The 25,437-nt window shown below is 35.5% G+C and overlaps 5 protein-coding genes across 5 annotated transcripts; 3 read left to right on the top strand and 2 right to left on the bottom strand.

Annotated features, from left to right (window-relative positions):
- Window positions 1-1,138: 1,138 nt before the first annotated feature.
- On the top strand, window positions 1,139-3,716 carry LOC140887237 (5'-adenylylsulfate reductase 3, chloroplastic-like). Its single transcript, XM_073294355.1, has 4 exons — window positions 1,139-1,319; window positions 1,403-1,558; window positions 1,633-1,753; window positions 2,500-3,716. The coding sequence occupies exons 1-4, from the start codon at window positions 1,247-1,249 to the stop codon at window positions 3,530-3,532; spliced, it is 1,383 nt and encodes a 460-aa protein (XP_073150456.1). The 5' UTR covers window positions 1,139-1,246; the 3' UTR covers window positions 3,533-3,716.
- A 1,867-nt stretch (window positions 3,717-5,583) lies between these two features.
- Window positions 5,584-8,242, top strand: LOC140891094 (peroxisomal membrane protein PMP22). The gene is made up of 7 exons (XM_073299374.1): window positions 5,584-5,915; window positions 6,060-6,158; window positions 7,087-7,188; window positions 7,313-7,388; window positions 7,679-7,749; window positions 7,857-7,942; window positions 8,042-8,242. The coding sequence occupies exons 1-7, from the start codon at window positions 5,844-5,846 to the stop codon at window positions 8,088-8,090; spliced, it is 555 nt and encodes a 184-aa protein (XP_073155475.1). The 5' UTR covers window positions 5,584-5,843; the 3' UTR covers window positions 8,091-8,242.
- Window positions 8,243-8,800: 558 nt separating this feature from the next.
- LOC140893095 (agamous-like MADS-box protein AGL80) lies at window positions 8,801-10,049 on the bottom strand. The gene has a single exon (XM_073302163.1). The coding sequence runs from the start codon at window positions 9,824-9,826 to the stop codon at window positions 9,113-9,115; it is 714 nt and encodes a 237-aa protein (XP_073158264.1). The 5' UTR covers window positions 9,827-10,049; the 3' UTR covers window positions 8,801-9,112.
- Window positions 10,050-12,736: 2,687 nt separating this feature from the next.
- Window positions 12,737-14,205, top strand: LOC140892785 (probable F-box protein At4g22030). Its single transcript, XM_073301779.1, has one exon. It carries the CDS (start codon window positions 12,775-12,777, stop codon window positions 14,038-14,040), a length of 1,266 nt encoding a protein of 421 aa, XP_073157880.1. The 5' UTR covers window positions 12,737-12,774; the 3' UTR covers window positions 14,041-14,205.
- A 408-nt stretch (window positions 14,206-14,613) lies between these two features.
- LOC140890295 (uncharacterized) lies at window positions 14,614-15,354 on the bottom strand. Its single transcript, XM_073298057.1, has one exon. The coding sequence runs from the start codon at window positions 15,352-15,354 to the stop codon at window positions 14,614-14,616; it is 741 nt and encodes a 246-aa protein (XP_073154158.1).
- Window positions 15,355-25,437: the final 10,083 nt, after the last annotated feature.

The following is a 25,437-nucleotide window of genomic DNA, read 5'->3' as shown; positions in this document are numbered from 1 at the left end:
CATCTATTTAATTTATTATACATGTTTGAAACTTTGCCCCGAAAACGAACTTGCCCCTTCCTTGAGTCGAGAAAGCAACTTTGATTATATTAATTAACAAAACATTAATTTTATTGGGTTGTTCTGATATTTACAATATGCGTGTGGTGTTATCGAAAACGACTATAAGCATCGGCAATTTGTGCTACTAGTATATGTATACACTCTCACATTTACGAGCCAAATACATATGTTTATAAATTATGAATAGACATGTCAAATCGGGTCAACGACTTTTCTTTTTGATAAGTTAAGAAATAATACAACTCAACTCATCAATTTTAGATAATGGATGCAGTGAGTAGGTTGAGATAGAACGACCCACCTTCGTATCTTAAACATTGATCTAAAAGCACCGTTTAGACCCGCCTAAGCTACGGTTGCCCACCGCCTCGCTTTCTTGCTAGGCTATGCCTCTAGGCGTTGCCCGCCTAATCTTCCGCCTAGGCTGACAGAAATCCGCCTAGGCGGTTACTATTTTTTATTAAAAAAATTAAAAATCAAAAACTAAAAGAAAGACGTGAAGAGAGAAACAAACACATAAAGAAAGAAGAAGCGCAGAAAAAAAAGTCAAGCAAAAAATTAAATCTCATATTATATATAAAGACTTGATATATATTAATATTTATGTTGTTGTTGTCGTTATTATTATTATTATTAAAATTTTATAAAATTTTCGTATAAAAACTGAAAAATATAAAATATAAAAATTATATTTTATAGTAATATTTATATTTTTTTTTAAAAAAAAAAAACCGCATAGACGAACGATTAAGCGCTAAGCGATGGTCGCCATCCGCCTACTATCTAATGCTTATGTTTCAATCAGACAATAAACAAATAATGATTTGTTTTTGAATAAAAAGATAATGAAATTTCAATTAGCAGGAGTCGTCCACAATTTGGACTATGATGGAAGCAATTCCACTTCTTCTCGACCACGATTCTCAGTGGCCACGTGACGAAAGTGCTGACCTAAGCAGATTCAGTCGTTGTCCATCTCCCGCCACGTCGGCCGTCCAGGTTCAATGAACCTTCGCCGGCCGCCTCCTCCCTCTCATCCGCCCCATCTCTCTTTTATATATCCACCCCCCCTCGCAGAAATTCACCAACATTTCCCAGAATCCAGAGATCGAAACTCGGATACATTTCTTCTTCAAAAGTTGGGTTTCGTGGATTGCAAAGAACCGCGGAGAACAAAACAAAAATGGCTTTTGCTGTCACTTATTCATCGGCAGTTCGTACCTCGTCTTTATCCCCTCCATTTGAGCGGCACAGAGGTAACCACAGCATGCACCAACTCCTTTTTCAACTTGTATTTGTATTGTATATATATCTTTTCACAATGTATTCTGTTCTGCAGATGTATTGTTCGATTCATTTCAACCGTCGGAAACGCCGCATCTCCAATCAACGGCCGTGAGATTCTCACGGAGACGCCGCACCGTTAAGCCGTTGAACGCCGAACCGCCGAGGAATGATTCGATTGTTCCCTCGGCAGTAAAGTTGTCCGTCCCCGGTACGCGATTATTTACTATGCTGCATTTTGAGTGACGGTTTTGGCCTTATGATCGTATAATATGGCACAAATAGGTGAGAAAGTTGAGAAGAAAGACTATGAAAAATTGGCTTTGGAGCTTGAAAATGCTTCGCCTCTGGAGATCATGGACGTGGCCCTAGACAACTTTGGGAACGATATCGCAATTGCGTTCAGGTATCAAAATTACTTTGTAAATGTCATTTAAATTTTTAAAGTTGATTGGTAAATGTAAGATTGGTAGTAGTAGTAACTATTAAGTTAGCTGGGGTTTATCTAATTGGCACCAAATGAGAGTGGCTGCAGTTTCTAAGTCAGTAAAAAAAGATTAGTACAAGTAGTTATATGTTTTTGTAATTGTGCATTTATTTGATTTGTTTTTTTTTTAAACATCCTTGTTGATCAAAAAGCTTTAAATGGTGATTTGCTATATATTGAGTAATAGAACATTTATTAGAATGAAATTATTGCAAAACCACATTTCAGTATGATTAAGTTAATAATAAGCTTTTTTTTTAAATAATTATACTATATAAATTGTGTTTTCCTTGTCCAACAACTTTAGTTAAAATGTATGTTCTTGATCACCATCTTATGCCAGATCTAGGGGGTTTATATACCTCATATGTAGTGTTAATTTTAAATTTGTCCAGTAACTTGTACTATGTTTTTGCCTCAATCCTAACACCTGAATTACCTGTTTTTTACATGTGATTTCTTTTGTTGCTTGTGGCTGAAGGTACTGTAAATGCATTAAATATTCTGGGAATTATGAATCGAGATTTGGTCAGATATTGTTCTCTATTTCCTGTGGAAAATGAGTTTAATCGATTTCATCAAAGTGTGCTCAATCAACTATCTAACTGATTTGCTCTCAGGAAATTTTTTTTGAAAGCTACTCAACCAATTTCTATATTTTTCAGTGGTGCGGAGGACGTTGCTTTGATCGAGTACGCGCATTTAACCGGTCGACCGTTCAGGGTTTTCAGCTTAGATACAGGGAGATTGAACCCAGAAACATACAAGTTGTTTGACGAGGTTGAGAAACGCTACAACATTCGAATAGAGTACATGTTCCCTGATGCCACTGAAGTCGAGTCCTTGGTTAGAAGCAAAGGGCTTTTTTCTTTCTATGAGGATGGCCACCAGGAGTGCTGCCGAGTGAGGAAAGTTAAACCTTTAAGAAGGGCTCTCAAAGGGTTGCGAGCATGGATAACTGGTCAGCGTAAAGATCAGTCCCCGGGGACTCGATCAGAAATCCCGGTCGTGCAGGTTGACCCTGTTTTCGAGGGCTTGGATGGTGGGATTGGCAGCTTGGTAAAGTGGAATCCTCTTGCAAATGTTCAGGGAAACGACATCTGGAGTTTCCTTCGGGTCATGAATGTTCCGGTAAACGAGTTGCATGCTCAAGGTTATGTCTCAATAGGATGCGAGCCGTGTACCAGGCCGGTACTACCTGGTCAGCATGAGAGAGAAGGAAGGTGGTGGTGGGAAGATGCCAAGGCCAAGGAATGCGGTCTCCACAAAGGCAATATCAAGGAGGATAATTTGAATGGCACTGGAAATGGTTCCGTTCATATCAACGGCAGTGCCGCCCATGCCGATCTTTTCACGACTCCAAGTGTCATAAACCTGAGCAGGCCTGGAATTGAGAACTTGTTGAAGCTGGAGAACAGGAAAGAACTGTGGCTCGTTGTGCTCTACGCACCTTGGTGCCAGTTTTGTCAGGGAATTGAGAGCTCGTACGTGGAATTGGCCGAGAAGTTGGCAGGTTCTGGTGTTAAGGTGGCCAAGTTCAGGGCCGATGGAGAGGAGAAGACTTTCGCGCAACAACAACTGCAGTTGGAGAGCTTTCCTGCTATACTTTTCTTCCCTAAGCATTCACGTCCTGTAAAGTATCCAACAGAGAAGAGAGATGTTGACTCGTTGATGGCTTTTGTGAATGCTCTTCGATGAAGGATGGATTGCTCACTGATAAGCTATATACAGTATATGGCTTCGATTTGGTTTTGTTTTTCTTGTTTCTTTGCGTCGGTTGGGTTCGCAACTTTTGTAAATAAGTGTAAGGATTGGAGCCAAGTAAAATGTTCATTTACTTGGAACAAGGAAAGGTTCAATGGTCCTAAATCTGTCAATTTTAGTACTATGTTATGGCAGCACAAATGGTTGGGTAACAAGGGGGTACTTCTCTCTCATTAATCAAAAAAATTTCACACTAAGTGCTCAAGTTTTCTTTCCAAAAAGAATAAATTAGGACATCTATAATAGGCAGAGGATATGCTTTATCCAGTGCGAAAATCCTTTCCACAATATAGTCCACCACCAATTCAGTCAAAGAATACCGAGTAGCCAGCATTGTTTCCATTCTTCGCGTAATTTCTTGAACAATCTTGTGGCGTTTCGCTGCTCTTCAACGAGCTGTGATGGTTGACATTTCAACACAAAAGCCGGTTTTGCCGCCCCTCCTACCCCCACAAGCCCGGCCATGATGGTGGCTGTGAGGATGATCATGTTGTCATGTTGATAGAATTTAGTAAAAGTGAATTCCAGTTATTGCGCTGGTTGCCGATGTTAGTATGCATTTCAATTCTATCCGATATACATTCGATTATCGCGTAAATCTTCGCTGTTACAATATCAACCTCTTGGCTGCTGGATAATAATTGGAACTTCGTCCACATTTCTTGTACAAATTTTGTTGGAATCTTGGGCCAAGATTCTGGTATACGTTTTTCTTCTCAGATATGAAGTATTGAATTTTCTTGGATGGGTTACATTGAAAATGGGATGTAATCTTTTTGAAGAAAATGAAACGAAAATGCAGGAAGAATACAGAGTTGAAGACTGAGCAGCCATTGATCTGAATATGTGATGCAATAATTTTTCATGCAAAACCTCGGGAAAATGGGTCTACCATGGAGACCCCAGTAAATCGAATGAAAAGATTTGGGCAAATTAATGATTGTACTTAAAAAGAGAAGATATATGTACATTTATGGGGGGAAAAGTAAGTACTTGTACAAAAATTGAAAACGTTGTAATATAATTAATAATTTTTTGAATGATCCCTTTATATTATTTTACTTTTATTTGAATTTATTTAGTCTACATTTAAATATTGATTTTTTCGTAACTACGTATAAAAAAAATTTATGATTGATTTCTAAATCAATATTTATATTCAATTAAAAATTAGGTTGGAATAGATTTTGGGAACATGCCTTTCATTTTTCTATATGATGCTCCAAAAAAATATTAAGTTTGGTCCGACTCGAGCCTATATATATATGAGGGATCCGTGTTTAAGATATCGTTTCAAGACTAAGGTTGTTTTGGAGGGCGAGCTCATTACCCCTAATAAACTCGATTAGACCTTATCTCCTAAAGACTCAAGCTTCACATTGTTTTAAGAAAATCCAAGCCCATAAAGATTAGTTTGGAAGCTGAGCCCATGCAGCTGGATCTATTTGGCCGAGCACATAATAACCAAGCTTGCCTAGCCCGAGCTAGGAAGCCGAGCATCGGAATTATGCATGGTTGAGCCCTTGAGAAGGGATTCATGTCCGAGCATTGGTATATTAAAAAAATTAGTTAAAATGATTATTTATCATATATTTTATTTATGATAAATCATCAAGGCTTAAAATTTAAATTAGATGAATATGAATCGTCTTTAAGTTAATAAGACCCTAAAAAAACAAGTAAACACGAGATTGATAAGATTATTAATACAATCATATGTTTATCATAGCAAAAAAACGTAATTTTATAAAAAGAACAAAAGAGACTAGAATTGGTTGATGAAATCTTATTATAAGGATAGTATATTTACAGTTTACACTACGTGTAAAAGTCTCATTTTAATACGACGTCCATATATTTGTATGAATCGTATATATTTAAATCAATTTTTTTCAATCAACCAACTATAAGATGCATGGGTCGAAAGTGGAGATATTATGTTTATGAAATAAATAAATAAAATTGAACATAGCAAGCAAGTACACTCTAATGCGTTCACTTGGAAGGAAGGTTCGTGCCATCCGCCAGCCGTGCCTACCTCCATTAGAGTCTGCTTCACAATTCACACTTACTATGTACGGTGTCTTATTTTCGTGAGTCGGATGTTAATCAACTATAAATGATTCATATCTCAGAGCAGAAAACAAAAGCGTAGCACTGCAAAAGTGCAATCTTTCGCTGTCATATATATATATACTGGCGTCGTTTGTGAAAGATAGGAGGAAAATAGTATCATCGAACGAGGATGGGATCGGTTGCGAAGAAGGGGTTGCAGCAGTATTTGGCACAACTCCAACAACACCCTTTGAGAACCAAAGTATCCGATTTCTTTTGCTTTCCTCGTTTCTTCATTTTTTTGCCTGGTCATCGGCTCGGTCTTTACCTTGATTTTGGCTCATGGGTTTGGGATTTTTTTTCGTGATTTCTCGAATTTGGGGTGTTTTGTTTGTTTTGTTCTCAGATGATAACGGCTGGAGTACTTTCGGCGATTAGCGACATAGTGGCACAGAAGCTTTCTGGCTTTCAGAAACTGCAACTCAAACGCCTTCTTCTTAAAGTGGTATTATTTCTGATTCCAGGTTAAATTTTGGCGTGATATTTCGTTGATGATTGACAAATTTACGGTCCAACTCTCCTTTTGGAAGGGTTTTTTTTTCCTCTTTCAATTTCTCTGGAATTTGGGAATAGCAGACTCAATTGGGTGTTTGCAATTCTTTTTTTTTTTTGGGTGGTAAATTTGATTGAGTGATTCAAAATTATGATAGATTGGTTGGTTTCTCTTGATGTTGCATGTGTACAAGTCCGTTCTGACTTGTGGTTGGAATCGTGGATGGTGTATTGGTTGTTCTGTTGCAGAAAGAATATCTGTTCTCTTTAGGGGTTTGGGGAGTAAGTAGAGCTTTATTTATCTAGAGTTCTCCTAGCAAATTTCGAAAAGTGTGTATTATGTTTTGTTGTGTTTGCCCTCTAAGTTTATGGTAATATTGCAGACTCATTTTTGAATTTGCAATTGGCTGATTACAAATCGATTGGCTGTTTTCCAAAAATACGGTCTTGATGGTTTCCTACCTTTTTGTTTATTTTCCATTTATCACCAAACTTCGATCGAAATTGTTGTTCCCACATAGTGGATAAAAGTTGCATGGGAGCTTCCAATAATATGATGTTTCCTATCTCCTAGCTATTAGGACTGATTGAGTAAATTGGGGACAATTGATGCTATCCAGTAGCTATTTGCAACTCACTTCCTTATGTGATTAATTACTTTATTATGTTCTCAGATCATGATTTTCTCTTGTTCATTATAGTTTTCTCATAAGCTTCCATGGCCCCTTTCGAATACTTCCAAATCTGAAAAACATAGAGCAATGTTTTGGATATCTTTTGCGACTGTCCACTTTTTTTTCAATTTTTTTTAATCTTCACCATCTCTGTTGCCACCGAGTATTGCTTGTACTTGATATTTAACTTCCAATGGCTAAATGCAGATTTTTGGTTCTGCATACCTGGGACCGTTTGGGCATTTCTTTCACATTTTGTTAGACAAACTTTTCAAGGGGAAGAAAGATGCAAAAACTGTTGCCAAGAAGGTAGTCACGTCTATGCATGAAGTTTTTATTTGTTATTTATAATTCTCCCATGCCTCCATCTCCAGTTTCGTTCAAGTATTGATCCATTTCAAGCATAAATGTAAAATTGAAAAAACCATTTCAGGTGGTGCTGGAACAACTGACATCTTCCCCTTGGAACAACATGCTCTTCATGGTTTACTATGGATTTGTTATTGAAGGTGAGTGTATCTCTCAGATTCGTTTCATTTTATGTGCCATGGGAAAATAGTTTTGGAGTTGTTTCGGAACAAAGGAATTCTGACCATAGTTGTCGGATCATGTCAAAATGTGTTTTGGATCAGATTATAATGTAATATTAGAGCAGTTTTTCGGTAAGTACGAGTGTACTTTGTTTTAAACATTGCCGAACGAAGTCTTAATAATAAGTTTACGAGTGTTTTGATCTGCTAAATTTTGTGAGGTAACTTATAAGCTAGATAACGAGTTACCAATATTATAATGCACACAGGGAGACCCTGGATTCATGTGAAAGCTAAAATCAAGAAGGAATATCCGGCTGTGCAGTACACAGCCTGGTCGGTATGTGAAATTTAATTCTCTCATTGATTCTTCTCATAACCAATTCTCTGTTTCCAGTAAACACTTTGTAATCACTTATCTTCTTTGGCTAACACATTCCGCGACAGTTCTGGCCAGTTGTTGGATGGGTAAACCACCAGTACGTGCCTCTGCAGTTCCGCGTTGTTGTCCAAAGCATCGTTGCCTGTTTCTGGTTCGACAATTTTCTTCTGCTTCACATGTCTTTGCTATTTCAAGCTTTTCATAACTCGAAAAATTTGCTTGATTTGATGGATTTTTCTCCACTTTTCAGGGGTATATTTCTTAATCTTAGAGCAAGATCAATGGCACTGACTAAATAATTCAATGAGACCTATCATACTTTACGTTGGTGTTCATGTATGTTATTCTATGTCTCCATTTTAAGCCTTCTTGTTTGATTATTGGACATTGTAATTGAATATTACTTTGTGAGCCGATGTTGCTTTTATACAACATATATTTATTTTCTCAAGTCCTATACAATGCTTGGACTATTGCTTATTTGCTTTTGTGTATATCGTTTTGGCTAATAATCTTGTGAAAGTTTTTTGAGCTAATAACGTCATGTGATTCCAAAAATGTAGCACACGCACCCTAACTCAGATTTTAGTTAAATAAAATAAAAATGACAAAATTGCCTCTACTTAAATGAATAATTAAATTAATTTTGTTTATAATTCTATATTTAATTAAATAAAAAAATCAACTTCTAATTAAATAACCATGAAAATTATATATAATTATTATATCTTAATATCAGTTATATGAGAAAGATATTTTAATTTTATTACATTAAATTAAGTAATAAGTTTAATTATTTTTTAAATGAAATTTAGTATTTAAATTAATTAAAATAATTGTATAAATAAACTTAATTGAAAATATAAGTTAATATATCAATGTTTTAATTAAAATTTTCAATAATGGGTGATAAAAGAGTTCATAATTGTTATTTAAAAGAAATTTAGACTTTTTTTTATCCAAACTAACTTGGATATTCGTAAGTAATATAGCGTATGTAATACAAAATTTAGTCTGAGTGATGTTTGTGGTACAGATTTGGAATCATATGAGCTTATTAGTTCAAAAAACTTTTATAAAAGGTTACCAACAAATCCAGATTAATTCATATATGTAATTTTCCCTCAAATGTATATCACCCAATAATTTTTCAATAAAATAGTAAAACAAAAGAAATCATAAGATCAATAATCAAATACAAATTCCAGCAAACCCAGCGTTCAAATATCACCAATATAATTTTAGCTTAATAAGTTATTTTAAAACATATTATATAATAATAATAATAATCACTAAAAACAGTGATTGTTTCAGACAATTCTCAAGGGAAGAAGCTATTAGACCAAATGGGTGCAGCATGATGATTGCCACCGTCACTAAACGGCAACATCATCCCATCTCCGCCGCCGCCGCCGTACCCCAAAAACCCTGCCATTTGCTGTTGATAACTCGGATTCCCAATCCAATCCGATAGCCACATTGGCTGAGGTGCCCTCTCCATCCCTCCTAACTCCTCCACCGCCGCGGCCTTCTGCTCCAACGGCGGCGGCGCCTCCTCCTCCTTCTTAAGCATTTCAATCCTCTTGCCGATTTCCTTCAAGTTCTGATCAAGCAGCCACCCCATATCGTTTAACTCGGGCACCGCCAATCCCTGCAACCCTTTCCCCGTCAAACACTGATACATAAGATGGGTGATCTCCTTCTCTCGGTTATCTTTCTGCAGTTTCTTGATCTGCTCCGCCGCCTTGGCGATCCGGCCTCGGATAAAAGACTCTTGGTTCACCATCTTCTTGCTCTGCTCCATCTCCGGCACGCGCCTGAACTGCGCTATCACACGCTGCGCCGCGCGGGGATCAGCCGGCCAGACCTCCGGCATGGACTCGTATGGGCTGTACACGATGGCACATGCGTCGATCCCGCACAGCGTGCTTAGCTCGCTCACCTTCTTCATGAGCCCTTTCTTTCTTTTCTTGTAGGTCGCTTTCCGAGACGAATCGTTGGTGATGAATGAGAGCTTCACCTTCTTTCTCGTCATGGCAGCAAGATCAAGATCAAGATCGGAAGAGGGTAGTGTGTATGTGATCTGTGGGGAATGTTTGGTTTCTGGTTGCTATATATAAAGGGCTTGTGGGATTTGTTTGAAATTAAGAGGGAAGATTTTGGGAGTAATGTTTTTCATTTTTTTGGTAATAATCTTAATAATTTCATATCATTCAAATTATTGCTTGAAGATATGTATTATTCTCTATATTTATGTCTTGCTTAATAGTCACATGCCTGATATGATGTTAATTCATTTATATTTTATTATAATATATCTTCGGTACGTAAATTAACCATTGCTAATTTGGACACATTTTTTTCATCAGCTTCTTGTAGCTTCTTATATTGTTGTATGTCTATTTTTTTTAAATTTATGATTGTGTATTTGATTGTTTTTGGATATAATATTTGAATTTATAATTGAAATGAGATTTATATTTACAAGTACTTGTAAAATTTCATAGCATATATTCATATTAGGGTAAATGTGTGTGATATAAGATCAGCTTGTTTCAATTCAGCATTAGGGTAAATTAGATGATCATGTATTCAAACAAAGTTCAATAGCTAGCATCCATCCTTAATTAATATTGTTGAATCGTTGTGATCACCACCAATTCTGAAAAGGGTATATCTGCGATCCAAGTTAATCAATGAAGATCAATTTTGTCACCTCTCGAGCCTAGCTAACTTTTTATTTAGCAGTTCAATATAAGAATCATGTAATATCGGGTTAATTAGTTATATTGTAATTAAACAGAATTATTCTTTTCTGTTACAAAATGAAACAAGAATTCATTTACATTCAATATTTAACGTCCAATGGGTAATTAATTCAAGTTATATCGAGTTGCTTTGGTACTAAGGATCGAATTTATTACCATGGTTCTCGGATCATGTCAAAATGTAGCTAGCGCATGAACTCCATGCATCCTTGTTGTTTTTTCAGTAACCCAGGTATCAAAGTTTTGCCCCGTACGACCTTTCATATGGTTCGTCAATATTACATGATATTCAGTATGCTTTAACCAGTTCAAACAATATGATCACTAGCGTCACAATATTATTCATAAAAAAAATATTATTTTTTATTAAAAAAATCAACCTCTGAACCTTTCATTTTTTTTTTTTTATCTTACTTTATTTTATTGATAAACTTCACTGCAACATCGTAGCTGACGTAAATTGGACCTACTCTACGTCCCCAAATAATTGCATGTTTAAAAAAAATTTAATTTTTTTGCTTTGGATTCAGTATGTAATTGATGCATTCTGTGTTTATCGGTTTGATTGAGAAACTTAATTATTAGGGATTTCTACAACAACTATCTTTGTTACCATATTAAACAAATCTTATTTTTAATGACAGAACAAACTAATAAAAATTAAAAACCCAAACACAGTGGTTGGTGGAGGAAAAAAAATCTAAAATAATTATAATATTATATACATAAAATTACAATTTATATTGAATTTATAGAGCTAATGCTTGACACATTAACTATTAATACACATACAACATACATCTAACATGTTAATCATGAGCTCTTTAAATCATTGAATGGTTCTTGGGTCTATTTGGTGTGTATCATTAAAGTTTGGTCTATCTTAAATGTTTACCAATGAATATATAAAAGCATTTTTTTAATTAATTTTTATTCAAATTTAGTGCAATAATCCAAATTTTATTTCTATGTACCGATACTCGAGTTTCATTTAAAAACAAAATTATGTGAAGAAAAAACTCATAAATATTTTATGGAAACAATCTCAAACACTATCAAAATACATAATAAAACCTCAATATATATATCATGTAGTGGATTTTTTAGGTGATGATTTGTACATCTCTCTGCCATCATATCCCAAATTTGAGATCCGATTTTCGATCACAAACTCCCCCGCTAACTAAAACAAGAAAAAAAAAAAACATTTTTGCAGTATAGTACTTGTGATTGTATATTGGCATGCATGAGAAGTCTGAGAATATTTTTTGATGAAGAATGGTCCCATTGGAAATATTTTTTCAAGTAATGATCAAAGCTACTAATTTTGACTTGATTTAAATTTGTTTCCCGTGAAAATGCGAATAATATAGTCAAGATTATTGGCCTGGGTCTTGGCAATTGGACTCGTTCCGCTAATTGCCACAAATTTAATTAATATCTTTTTTTTCTGAAATATTTAGGAAATAAAAACAAAACTCCACTAGATAATAATTAAATTATAGAGTATGACTCATACTGCTATTATAAGAAATTTTAACTTGTATTATGAAAATTACACCAACTTTGTATAGATTAATACAGATAATACGTGGACGAATATTTTAAATAGCAAAACAACAAGTCGTCAAACTAAAAAAAAAGACTCAACTTGGTGAGTCTAATTTCAACTTCATTTTGCACATTGCGTTCATACTTTGTGATTTTATTTCTGGTAAAAGTAAAAATATGAATTGTGATTAATTTTACTCGTTTTATTCGCTTTAGACAATTGATTCTACATTAAAATATTCTTTTGTTATGTCAAATGCAATATTTGAATTACATATCTCAAAAGTCAAATCTTTTATAAAATATAAATTTCATCTGAATGTTAATTTGCTACTTATAAATTTAAACTGAGAAAGCTGAAAAAAGAATTTGTCGGTATAAAATTCGACCCTAAGTTTGAACTCATATTACCAATATGAAAAAAAAAAATTCAGAAGTTTGAAAGTCAATCAAATACTAGCACGCAAAAAGTCAACTACTCCTGACCTGTTCAAACTCTACAAAAGACAGTCAAAATATGTTACACTCCACAGTTTCATTTGATTGTTCACATATATGTACACATAAATATTATTAATATATATAGACACATGAACACACATACAATTGCACCATATATTCCAGTACTGTAAATCCATCAAAATATATGTAAGCATCAAACAATATGGCAACTTTGAAACCAACCATTTTAATCTCGAAATCTTCCATCTCTTCTTGCAAATGCTCGAAGCCGCAAAGAGGATTAATCGTTGCTGCTACAATCAGTAGTACTCCCCGAAGCCGGGTTGGTGATATTTCTCTTCCGGGGATTCGAGCAAGCTATAAACTTGAATTACACAGATTCAGCGATGAAAAACAGCTCATGTCGACGATGATCAAGAGAAATGATCAGGGTGTTAATGGCGGAGTCGACCCGTTGATTGTAGCAGAGCTTTATTCCATACTGGAGGCTGTTGCAGATAGAGTGGAGATGCACAGAAATATTTGTGAGCAGAGATCGAACTGGAACAGCCTTCTTTTGACATCCATCAACGGTTTGATCCTCGCCGCCGCTACCATGGTGGGGATAGCCTCCGTCTGCGGCGGTGCTCCTGCTCCTGCTCCTGCTCCAGCGCTGAAGCTTTCTTCCACCATCTTGTACGTCGGGGCAACCGGGCTTCTCTCGGTTATGAATAAGATCCAGCCGTCTCAGCTAGCGGAGGAACAAAGAAACGCAACGAGATTGTTCAAACAGCTTCAGAATCAAATCACCACTGTTTTGTCCATGGGGAATTTCACCAGCTTCGATGTTAAGGAGTTGATGGAGAAAGTTTTGGCTCTGGATAAGGCGTACCCGCTTCCTCTTCTAGGCGCCATGCTCGAAAAGTTCCCGGAGCATGTCGAGCCGGCAGTCTGGTGGCCGGAGCGCCGGAGAAAACAGCCCAAGAAGTCGGCGGGCTTCAACGGATGGAACCGGAAACTGGAGGAAGAAATGAGAGAGATAGTGAATATCATGGAGAGAAAAGATGAACGAGATTACTTGAGATTGAGTGAGAAAGCACTGAAACTCAACAAGTTTCTCGCCGTGGCCGCTCCCGTGTTGACGGGTCTCGCCGCCGTGGGGTCTGCTCTCGTGGGCTCTCCTTCTGACGGCGGTTGGGCGGCGGTGGTGGGAGTCGCCGCCGGCGCGTTGGCGAGTGTGATGAACACGGTGGAGCATGGAGGGCAAGTTGGGATGGTGTTCGAGATGTATAGGAGTAACGCAGGGTTCTTTAAGATGATGGAAGATACGATTGCATGGAATCTGAGAGAAGAGGATTTGGAGAGAAGGGAGAATGGGGAAGTGTTGGAGATGAAGGTTGGTTTGCAGCTGGGGAGGAGTCTGTCGCAGTTGAGAGATCTTGCGGCGGCGGCCGGCGGTGAAGACCAGTTCGCCAGCAAGCTTTTCTGAGCGAGTAATTAATTCATGTTAATTAGACTATATATATTGTTTTATTTGATTCAAAATGTAATTAGAAGTTAGAACGTGCCTCATTTTAGATAGTAAAAATTGTAATTTTGGCTCGTAGATTTGTCATTTTATGATTTCGGTCTGCTATGTTTTTAGATTTCAGTTTTAGTACACCTGCATGTTTCAATTTTTGGTGATTTTAGTTTTTTTTTTCTTCAAAAATGCTTAAGTGACACCATACACTTCAGCTCCACATCAGCACTGCATTGATACTACATCAACGTCATATCGGACTATGTTCTTTTAATTGATTCAAAATGTAATTAGAAGTTAGAACGTGCCTCATTTTACATATTACAACATACAGGGGCAGAGCCAAAAATTAATAAGGGGTGGCTAAAAAGTCTGAAAAGTCCATGTATAAATAAAATTCACAGAACATACAAAAAATAATAAATCAATTTCACCTATTTAAGCGGTGCCCGACGATGCTTTATAGTATAATATTCTTCAATAATAGAATCTATATCTATATTCATTTTAAATTCTCGCTCAATGTAAATCATCATACAATCAGCATGAAAACCAACCTCTATGCATCTTGTTACGAATTGCAGTTTTGACATGTTTCATTGGTGAAAAAGCTCTTTCAATTGTAGCAGTAGATACGGGCAGTGTCAACACAAGATAAATCAGGCGTGTTAGCATAACATAGTTCTCCGACCTTCTACTTGAAACCAACTCCTGACATAATTCAGAAAGAGATGATACGTGAAATCGAGGTTCAAAAATCACATCATTTTGATAGTGTTGCAACTCAATTCTCAAAGAATAAATATCTTGTTTTGTAAAATCCCGAGGGTAAAAATTCTCTGCAAGCTTACAAATATCTTCCATGTTGAATGACTCAAATGAATTTTTAGGGTCCAATGATGAGCTGAGAGAAAGGAGTTCTACTGACGTCTCATTAAATCTTGTATTTAACTCCATCAGAAGAAAATCTATTGCTTTGTTGAAAACATCAAAATGATAATGATGTTCAACTGTAGGATACTCGTGCCCACGAGAACGACCAATCCTATATGAACTATCAAAGTCAGGTAAGTAAACATCATGTTTTGAGAAAAATGTAGTCACTTCCTGTAGAAAATCTTCCCAGCCATCTTCCCTCAATTCTTGAATAATATTTTTTGTAGTGTAGACAAATCTCATAGCAGTTAAAATATCTTGAGATTTCTTCTCGAGGGCTTGAGAACATGTATTCGGACTATGTTCCATTAGATGCTTAAGAACCTTACAAGTGGCACCATACATATCTATCAGACTCTTTACGGAGTCATAATGAGAACTCCAACGAGTTGTCCCGCTCGTTTCAAGTTACCAATCTGATGAGCCCCACGTCCCAAATTAAGTTCTCCGATTTCTAGTAAATGCTCAATTTCTCTTCTTTGAATAATTTTCAACTCACAAATGCGCTTAGGAGAAGACGTCACCATATTAACAACATTATCCAAATGAGAGAAGAAATCCCAAAAATCTCGGACGTCCTTAGCAACTGAAACCAATATTTTTAATTGTAATCTGTGTGCAAAACAATGTACGCAATATGAATATGGACAATCTTTGAGAAATAAAGCATGTAGTCCATCCCAAGCACCTCGCATATTAGTAGCCCCGTCGTAACCTTGACCTCTCATTTTCTGAGCTTGAAGGTTGTAATGAACAAGAATATCACTTACAATATTTTTGAGAGTTAGTGAGGTAGTATCACTAACAATTTTGATTGCAAAAAATATTTTTGTCAGAATCTCTCTGCTATTCACAAACCTCAAGATAAGAGTCATTTGCTCACACATTTGGATTCATTATGTGCTTCATCAACAAGAATACAAAAGCTTGTATCTCCAATTTCACTTTGAATTTTCTGTCGTACTCTATCGGCCATAATATTCAAAACCTCTGTTTGCACCTCTGGTAAAGTGTATGTATTATTTCTCGCAGCACTATTCAATATCTCTCCAAATTCTTTATTCAGCCGTCCAAAAACATCCAACATTTCAAAAAAATTCTCTCGATTCAATAACTTAGATGATTCATTATGACCACTAAAAGAACAACCTTGAAGTGCAAGCCATAGAACACTCGTAATAGTGGCTTTAAGATGCAAACGATTTTTCTGAACTTCCTCACTCAATACAGCAAGCATTACTTTATCAATATGCTGAGATATATGGTTTCATCAAACCTTCGGCCTTTTTCAAAGATGTATTATGATGTGATGAAGATGAGGTGCCAACATAAATGAGAAATGCACATTTATCTCCATTACAAACCCTCTTCCAACTATTAAATTCATCGGTAGCCAATGATGAAAGATTTGGTTGAATAGGATCGATAAGAAAAAGAAAGCAATAAAAACAATATGCTCTATCTGTTGAAGACGAGTATTCTAACCAGAGAAACTTACCATACCAATGTTCTTGGAAGCTACGTGTTTGCTTACCAAATTGTGTCCGTTGATATGCCAAAAGTTTCGGTTGATATGGTCCAGCATTAAGGTAAGCTCATCGAACCTCGTCTCGCTCATTTATTATCCATTCACATATTTGTTTCCTCTTTTCTGGATCACGTTTGATAGAAACATATGGTTTTGTGCCATAATCCGAAGGTGAAGAATCTATCACTTCAGAAGACATGGCTAAGGAAGGGGAGACACTAAGAATTGAGGGACCTTCAGATTTATCTTTTTTTTTTTATTTTTGAAAATAAGATGTTAAGGTTTTTGTTGGAGAACGGCGATCAAATCAATCAGAATTGATACCCGGTGCAGCGGAAGTTTAAAAATTTTATATGGAACGATTCCATAATGGGTATCAAAATTTTACGATTAAATTGTGTGTGTAAAAATTAAATAACAATTATAAATTTTTACCTCCAATCTCGAATCGAGATTATGGACACCAACAGATTGCTCTGCTCTTGTTGTATCTCCCAGGAACTGATGGACGAACTGTTTTTCAATCAGGTCCACGAACAGAGATTTAATCCCTCTGATAGATTGCACTAGAAAATCTATCAGAAGTTTCTACGAAGAGAATTAACGAATTTGATCCGTTAAACCAGACTGTAATTCAAAATTCACAGACTGGATTTTCCCGAGCAGAGGGGAGGGGACGGCGGCCACACTTAAGAAAAATAGGGTTTTCGAAAATTAATTTGTGACCTGTGTTGTGTAATTTCTGTACTGCAATAACTTATTTATAATGTAGGCCGCTAACAGCTTAGGGCTCATTAGTCATAAGTTCAAGCCCGACAAGCAAAGCCCGCATGTTCAGAAATTAATATAAAATTCATCATGACTCCGATTGATAAACCGATTTCACCAATGTGCACAGAAACCATTTCTGCACCTATTAAAGTCAAGATAAATTTTTCTGAATCCGAATTCAGTGATTTCCAAAAATGCCCATCCCTATGTCATTTTAGGAAATCTTACTCCTCTACTCTTAAATAAGAAGTCCAACTTCTTTGTTCATTAAATTTAACTCTTTAAATTTAACTATCTCAACGGGGATTAAAAATCCATTACTCTGTGTGACCCTCAATGGTTCAGGGATACAGCTAGCCGTGGACTCACAACTCCTTGTGACTCGGAATAACCATTTCCGACTTGCCCATCGAATCATGGTAAGAGCGCCTAGCAACATCGCCCCATGATTCCCTAGGTATCACTGATAGTGCCTGCAAGAACCAATAGATTTTGGTTAGCGTACAGTACGGTCCCTTCATCCATATATCCCGATCGAATCAACAACCATTGGTAAATCGAGAGTCGTTCGAGATTCGATAACTATGCAATACATCTTGAAGATCAAATAGTGACATCGCATGTGCTACTAAGAAACCATTTCTTAAAACACATCATGTACTCTGGCCAGAGATTCGTCACACTAATATCTCCTCAGATCGCATAGGATATCCACACTCGCAAGTATGTGGTGAATCCTTGACAACAAAGCATCGACTCCTATATGTGTTGTAACTATACCCAATCCCGACACCTGATGACCCCAATAGAGTCGGTAAACGAGTCAAAGCACAGTACTAGCATATAGAGTCTCAATGATGTTTCAAGTAGTAAGGACTAATGGTGTACAACCAAAACCGCGGACTTTATCCACTCGATAAGTGATAACCACTTGGAAAGTCCGGATAGGGTAGTTCGATCATTCATCATATGAATATACATTTGCATGCTTCGAACATCTCTATGTTCCCTACCAATAAAACGTGGTACTCTGCATCGCAAATGCTAGTCTCAAACTCGAGCGATCCTTATCCTTATTAACGGACGGCTCAATCGACTAGGAACAGTTTAGAATATACAGTGACTATAAGATGTGTTTCATGATAGACATCCCCATGTTCTACCACATCTTACATACACTATAGTATATTCAAGGTCTTTATCAAACAACAATAGTATATCACAATATAACAATATGAAGAAAGATAAAGTCATTGCCATTAATAAAAGTGTAAATTATATTAAACAAAAGATTGTTTATACAAAGAGTCATCAAAGCCCTTAGCCACAAGTTGGCTCACCGGGCACCTACTCTTTCAATCTCCCACTTGCCCTAAAGCCAACTAGTCATACTACGTAGACCCATTGCTTCGCGATGTTTGTCAAATAATGGTCCTGGCAAGGGCTTAGTAAGTGGATCAGCGATATTGTCTGCAGAGGCCACTCTTTCGACAGTGATGTCTCCTCTTTCCACAATCTCCCGGATGATGTGGTATTTCCTCAGTACGTGTTTGGATCTTTGATGAGACCTTGGTTCCTTTGCCTGAGCAACGGCACCTGTGTTGTCACAGTACACCGGGACTGGACCAACAACTTCCGAAATAACGCCCAACTCTTGGACGAAATTCCTCATCCAAACGGCCTCTTTAGCAGCAGCTGATGCTGCAATGTATTCTGCCTCAGTGGTGGAATCCGCTGTGGTGTCCTGCTTGGAACTCTTCCAAGAGACAGCACCGCCATTGAGCATGAACACAAATCTAGAGGTTGACTTCGAGTCATCCACGTCACTTTGGAAGCTAGAGTCGGTATAGCCTTCCAATTTTAGTTCTCTTCCTCCATATACCATGAACATATTCTTAGTCCTTCGTAAGTACTTAAGAATGTCCTTCACGGCTTTCCAATGCATTTGACCGGGATTAGCTTGATATCTGCTCGTGACACTCAGAGCAAATGCTACATCCGGTCTGGTAGATATCATCCCATACATGATACTACCTATGGCTGACGCATATGGTACATGTGTCATTTTCTCTATCTCTTCATCAGTCTTGGGACACATAGACTTGGATAGAGAAACTCCATGACACATAGGTAGATGTCCTCTCTTGGACCCATCCATTGAAAACCGTTTCAATATGGTGTCGATGTAGGTTGCTTGAGTGAGTCCTATCATTCTCTTAGATCTATCTCTATAGATCTGTATCCCTAGAATATAGGATGCCTCACCCAAATCCTTCATCGAGAATCTACCTGATAACCATATCTTTGTTGACTGCAACATCCCTACATCATTCCCAATGAGTAGGATGTCATCAACATAAAGTACTAAGAATATCACATCATCCTTAACTATTTTCTTGTACACGCACGGTTCCTCCGGGTTCTTGATGAAACCAAAATCCTTTATTGTTTCATCAAATTTCTGGTTCCAACTTCTTGATGCTTGTTTTAGACCATAGATTGATCTCTGAAGCTTGCATACTTTATGCTCGCTTCCCATGGATGTGTATCCCTCAGGCTGCGTCATATAGATCTCTTCCTTAATGTTTCCATTAAGAAATGCAGTCTTCACATCCATTTGCCATATCTCATAGTCATACCAAGCAGCTATGGCAATAAGGATTCTTATGGACTTGAACATTGCAACTGGTGAAAAGGTTTCATCATAGTCAACTCCTTGTCTTTGAGTATAACCTTTCGCCACCAATCACGCCTTGTAGGTCAATACCTTACCATCAGGCCCAAGCTTTCTCTTGTAGATCCATTTACACCCTATTGGAACAATTCCATCGGGAGGATCTACTAAAGACCAAACTTGGTTTGTATGCATCGAATCTATTTTCGACTGCATAGCTTCAAGCCATAAATTTGAATCCGCATCAGAAATTGCTTCTTTGAAGTTTCTTGGATCACATCCAACATCGGGTTCATCTTGATCCCCTTCAAGAAGAAGACCATATCGAATAGGAGGTCTAGAAGTCCTCTCGGATCTTCTAGGTATAGGCGTGTCTATCAATGGTTCCTGAGGTGTAGGATCGTTATTTTGTATTTCGGGTTCTTCTCGAATTTCTTCGAGTTCCATCATCTCGCCTTTCTTATCCAATAAGAACTCCTTCTCCAAGAAGGTGGCATTCCTTGAAACAAACACCTTTGTTTCAGCAGGATGATAGAAATAATATCCGATTGAATTCTTCGGATACCCTACAAAATAACATAAGGTGGATCGACTATCCAACTTATCTCCCACTGTCTGCTTCACGTAAGCAAGACATCCCAAAATCCTCAAGTACGAATACTTAAGAGCTTTGCCATTCCATAACTCGTATGGTGTTTTGTCCACTGCTTTAGTGTGGACGTTGTTCAACAACAATACCGCCGTTTCAAGCGCATAGCCCCAAAACGAAGGTGGAAGCTCAGTGAAGCTCATCATGGATCGAACCATGTCCAACAAAGTTCGATTACGACGCTCCGATACACCATTCAGCTGTGGTGTCATAGGAGGAGTCCACTGAGAGAGAATCCCATTCTCTTTTAGATAGTCCAAAAACTCGGTACTTAAGTATTCTCCACCTCGATCCGATCGAAGTGCTTTAATACTTTTACCTAGCTTGTTTTCTAATTCAGCCTTGAATTCTTTGACTATCGATTTTTCTTTTGTTTGTTGTTGCCGGTTTATCAACATAATTTATTGGAACGTCTTTCAATTTTAAGTTATATAGATCGTTTTCAAGTTGTCCATTTCCAATCAAACATTCATTCTTGTAAATATTGCAAATCCCATTCACAAAATTGCAAGAAAAACCATCTCTATCAAGCATAGAAACAAAAATAATGTTTTTAATCAAATCTGGAACAAATAAAACATCTCTCAAAAGTAACTTAAAATCGTTCTGCAAAATTAAATAAACATCTCCAACTTCTTTGTTCATTAAATTTAACTCTTTAAATTTAACTATCTCAACGGGGATTAAAAATCCATTACTCTGTGTGACCCTCAATGGTTCAGGGATACAGCTAGCCGTGGACTCACAACTCCTTGTGATTCGGAATAACCATTTCCGACTTGCCCATCGAATCATGGTAAGAGCGCCTAGCAACATCGCCCCATGATTCCCTAGGTATCACTAATAGTGCCTGCAAGAACCAATAGATTTTGGTTAGCGTACAGTACGGTCCCTTCATCCATATATCCCGATCGAATCAACAACCATTGGTATATCGAGAGTCGTTCGAGATTCGATAACTATGCAATACATCTTGAAGATCAAATAGTGACATCGCATGTGTTACTAAGAAACCATTTCTTAAAACACATCATGTACTCTGGCCAGAGATTCGTCACACTAATATCTCCTCAGATCGCATAGGATATCCACACTCGCAAGTATGTGGTGAATCCTTGACAACAAAGCATCGACTCCTATATGTGTTATAACTATACCCAATCCCGACACCTGATGACCCCAATAGAGTCGGTAAACGAGTCATAGCACAGTACTAGCATATAGAGTCTCAATGATGTTTCAAGTAGTAAGGACTAATGGTGTACAACCAAAACCGCGGACTTTATCCACTCGATAAGTGATAACCACTTGGAAAGTCCGGATAGGGTAGTTCGATCATTCATCGTATGAATATCCATTTGCATGCTTCGAACATCTCTATGTTCCCTACCAATGAAACGTGGTACTCTGCATCGCAAATGCTAGTCTCAAACTCGAACGATCCTTATCCTTATTAACGGACGACTCAATCGACTAGGAACAATTTAGAATATACAGTGACTATAAGATGTGTTTCATGATAGACATTCCCATGTTCTACCACATCTTACATACACTATAGTATATTCAAGGTCTTTATCAAACAACAATAGTATATCACAATATAACAATATGAAGAAAGATAAAGTCATTGCCATTAATAAAAGTGTAAATTATATTAAACAAAAGATTGTTTATACAAAGAGTCATCAAAGCCCTTAGCCACAAATTGGCTCACCGGGCACCTACTCTTTCAGTTTTCCCCCTTTTCGATTGATGGTTTTCCATTCTCAATCTGCAAAATTACTCTTATTAAACAATCTAATTAAATTACTAATAGCTACATAATCTCAAACAAAGCTAGAAATAAGTAATACAATTTTAAGGAGAATGAAGCTTCAACCAAAAAATTTGATAATTATGTAATTAATTAATAGTCATAACAATTCAAATTTATACAAATAGTCATCTTTCTAGCAATATTCTACATATTTATATTACTCTCATATCAATTTGCAATAAACATAAAATATGTTTTCATATATAATACACAATTTAATATATTGCGGAGAATGGGAAACCAACAAAATAAAATATTTATGTGAAAACTAACAACATAAATTAGCATAAAATAATTCATAATAAATTATTTACATCCATATTTCCATATCCAGAAACAAACAGTGTAATGTTGGGGAGAAAATAGAATACAATATTTCTCATAACCATTAAAACGAGAATATTGAGAATAAGAAATCAATTTTTAGTTATATTTAATTTTCTAATATCATAATTAGTATTTCATAACCTTGATAATAGGCACTTAGGCAGAACTACAGCTCCTCGTGAAAACCCCTCTTCTCGACTTCTCGTACAGACCAGTGTGAAAGAAATAAGAAAAAAACAAGCAGATTCCATCTTCTGCTACGCTGGTACGTTGTAAAATAAATAAGAAAAAAAATACATATTTGTTTTTATTGTAGAGGAAGAATGAGAATTGGGCTGGACTAAAATGATTTGGGCTAGGCATAAAGAAATTTTTTTGGTATACATATATATAAGATATATATTCTGGCCAAAGCAGGTCTGGGCTACAGCCCAAGCCTGCCACCCCTTCTATCTGCCTCTGACGACATACTTGCATGTGTTTAAAATCTCTTATTAATATTTGCTTTAGTTTGAGGGTTTATTCAGTGCACATAAAAAAGGTAATAATTTTGTCTCATATCTTCAAATTTTTTACAACTAGAGTCACTTTTTTAATCAAAGTGATGATGTGTCAATACACACGTTAACAGAAGACGTCAAATACATTTTATAAGTAACATTTGATAGCCAAAGTTTTACAAATCATTATTCATTATAGTGCATGGATGTTTGATAACAAATTTTATAAAGGAAAAATAACATATATCATTTTTGTGAAATCTCGAGTTTGCAGATAATTTCTATAAAAGTTTTTTGAGCTAGTAGTCCCCTGTGATTCTAGATGTGTAACATACACACCACTTTCGGCTAAAAAATGGCTACGCTGCTCTTTAATGACTTTTATGAACTCTTATATCACTTTATTTAATTATTTTAAATATTAAATTTTATTTAAAAAAAATTAAACCTATTACTTAATTTAATGTAATAATATAATTTACTATTAAAATATATTTCGCATATAACAAATATTAATATAAAATAATTATATATAATTTTCATAGTTATTTAACTAAAATTTGATCATTTTATTCAATTAAAAATAAAATTATAAAACAAAATTAATTTAATTATTTATTTAAGTATGGATATTTTTGTCATTTTTTGGCTGGAATGAGTGTGTACACTAAAGATTTAAAATCACAGGGGGTTATTAGTTAAAAAAAACTTTCATAAGAAGTTATCAGCAAACCTGTGATTTTACAGGGGTGATTTATGCAATTTTATCTTTTATATATGGTGAAATAATTTTATTTTTCCCAAGTAATTGTGTTTGGGTATTTTTGGTTTAGTAACTTTTCAATATTTAGTTTAGTAAAATAAATTCTAAAAATTGAATATTTTGGTCAATCAACCACCAATATATTCAATATTCATTGAAAAATACTGATTAGGTGGTGGCTCAAATTGATGTAGCCATGAAATCGATCTAATTGGAACAACTTATAATCCATGTCATCTCTTTAAAAAAACTTATAATCCATGTATTATTATATTAAAAATATTATTAACACCATAAAATCCAAGTCACAAAAAAACAAGAGCTAGGAAAAGTTATGTCTTTTCTTGGGAGTTGAGACGTTACTCTAAAGACATGATTGGTTGGAGAAAATGCGACAGGAATAGTTACATCTAGTTTAAATTTGGAATGAGAATGTCCATTTTTATTGGAATGAATATTTCTATGAATATGATGATAGCCATTCCATCCATTTTGAATAGGAACTATCGTTCTCACTCTTAATTTTTCTCCATTTATTTTTCCTTCCATTATTTAGTTTAATAAAAAACCTGAAATAATAATCATAAAAATAATAATGTTATCAAATTAAGTCACTATCATTTATAAATATAAAATTATGGCAATTTAATAATGATGATAATATTAATAACTAAATAAATAAAACAATAACTTAATAATCACATATATTATAAAAATTTATAATATAATAAAATAATTGTTAAATAATAACTATCATAATATTTTATTAAAAGACATTTATTTTAATAAATAAAATACTAATAATAATAATTACTAAATAAAGATTAATATTTATATTAGTTTTAATATAAAGTTAATTTTATAATTATTAATAGACTATTAATAGTTATAATTTTTATTATTGTTTTAAAATAATAATTATAATAAATATTTTTTAATCTATAATAAATATTTTTGAATAGTTACTATTTTGAATTTAATTTAGTGAAAAAATTATTTGATAATTAAAAATTATTTGATTCCATTCCTGTTTTATTTTTTTGTTACCAATAATTTGAATGTAATAGACTCATCATTCCATTCTTTTTTTTTTTTTTTAGAGAGAACAAATACAATCTCGATCAAAATTACAACCATATAAAATGTATTTGTTTTCACTACAGACGGGACATGAGCATGAACTCAAGACGTGATTATCTCGAGCAAAAAAACAAAGAAGACTTCTAAATCTACCTAAATAAATTAAGAAAACTATCTGCAGTAAGCGAAAATCAAACTTGAAATCAAAAGGTTTCAGGGCCTCAATCTTAGCCATTAGGCTAATGGCCTCATCGATATTCCACTCATATTCTTATACTATTCCAAGTCTATTTCATTCAAGCGTACCAATATATCAT

Source organism: Henckelia pumila, chromosome 3, assembly GCF_033568475.1.
Source record: "Henckelia pumila isolate YLH828 chromosome 3, ASM3356847v2, whole genome shotgun sequence".
Lineage (NCBI taxonomy): Eukaryota > Viridiplantae > Streptophyta > Magnoliopsida > Lamiales > Gesneriaceae > Henckelia > Henckelia pumila.
This window is presented reverse-complemented; position numbering and strand designations above follow the sequence as displayed.

What these genes read in the sequence shown, in the direction of transcription:
- LOC140890295 (XM_073298057.1), bottom strand. Translation starts at nt 15,354, where the DNA reads ATGTATGGTGCCACTTGTAAGGTTCTTAAGCATCTAATGGAACATAGT.
- LOC140893095 (XM_073302163.1), bottom strand. Translation starts at nt 9,826, where the DNA reads ATGACGAGAAAGAAGGTGAAGCTCTCATTCATCACCAACGATTCGTCT.
- LOC140891094 (XM_073299374.1), top strand. Translation starts at nt 5,844, where the DNA reads ATGGGATCGGTTGCGAAGAAGGGGTTGCAGCAGTATTTGGCACAACTC. An exon ending in AACGCCTTCTTCTTAAAGTG is followed by an intron (nt 6,159 to 7,086) that starts GTATTATTTCTG and finishes GGCTAAATGCAG; the next exon opens with ATTTTTGGTTCTGCATACCT. An exon ending in CAAAAACTGTTGCCAAGAAG is followed by an intron (nt 7,189 to 7,312) that starts GTAGTCACGTCT and finishes AAACCATTTCAG; the next exon opens with GTGGTGCTGGAACAACTGAC.
- LOC140892785 (XM_073301779.1), top strand. Translation starts at nt 12,775, where the DNA reads ATGGCAACTTTGAAACCAACCATTTTAATCTCGAAATCTTCCATCTCT.
- LOC140887237 (XM_073294355.1), top strand. Translation starts at nt 1,247, where the DNA reads ATGGCTTTTGCTGTCACTTATTCATCGGCAGTTCGTACCTCGTCTTTA. An exon ending in TCCATTTGAGCGGCACAGAG is followed by an intron (nt 1,320 to 1,402) that starts GTAACCACAGCA and finishes TCTGTTCTGCAG; the next exon opens with ATGTATTGTTCGATTCATTT. An exon ending in GATATCGCAATTGCGTTCAG is followed by an intron (nt 1,754 to 2,499) that starts GTATCAAAATTA and finishes TATATTTTTCAG; the next exon opens with TGGTGCGGAGGACGTTGCTT.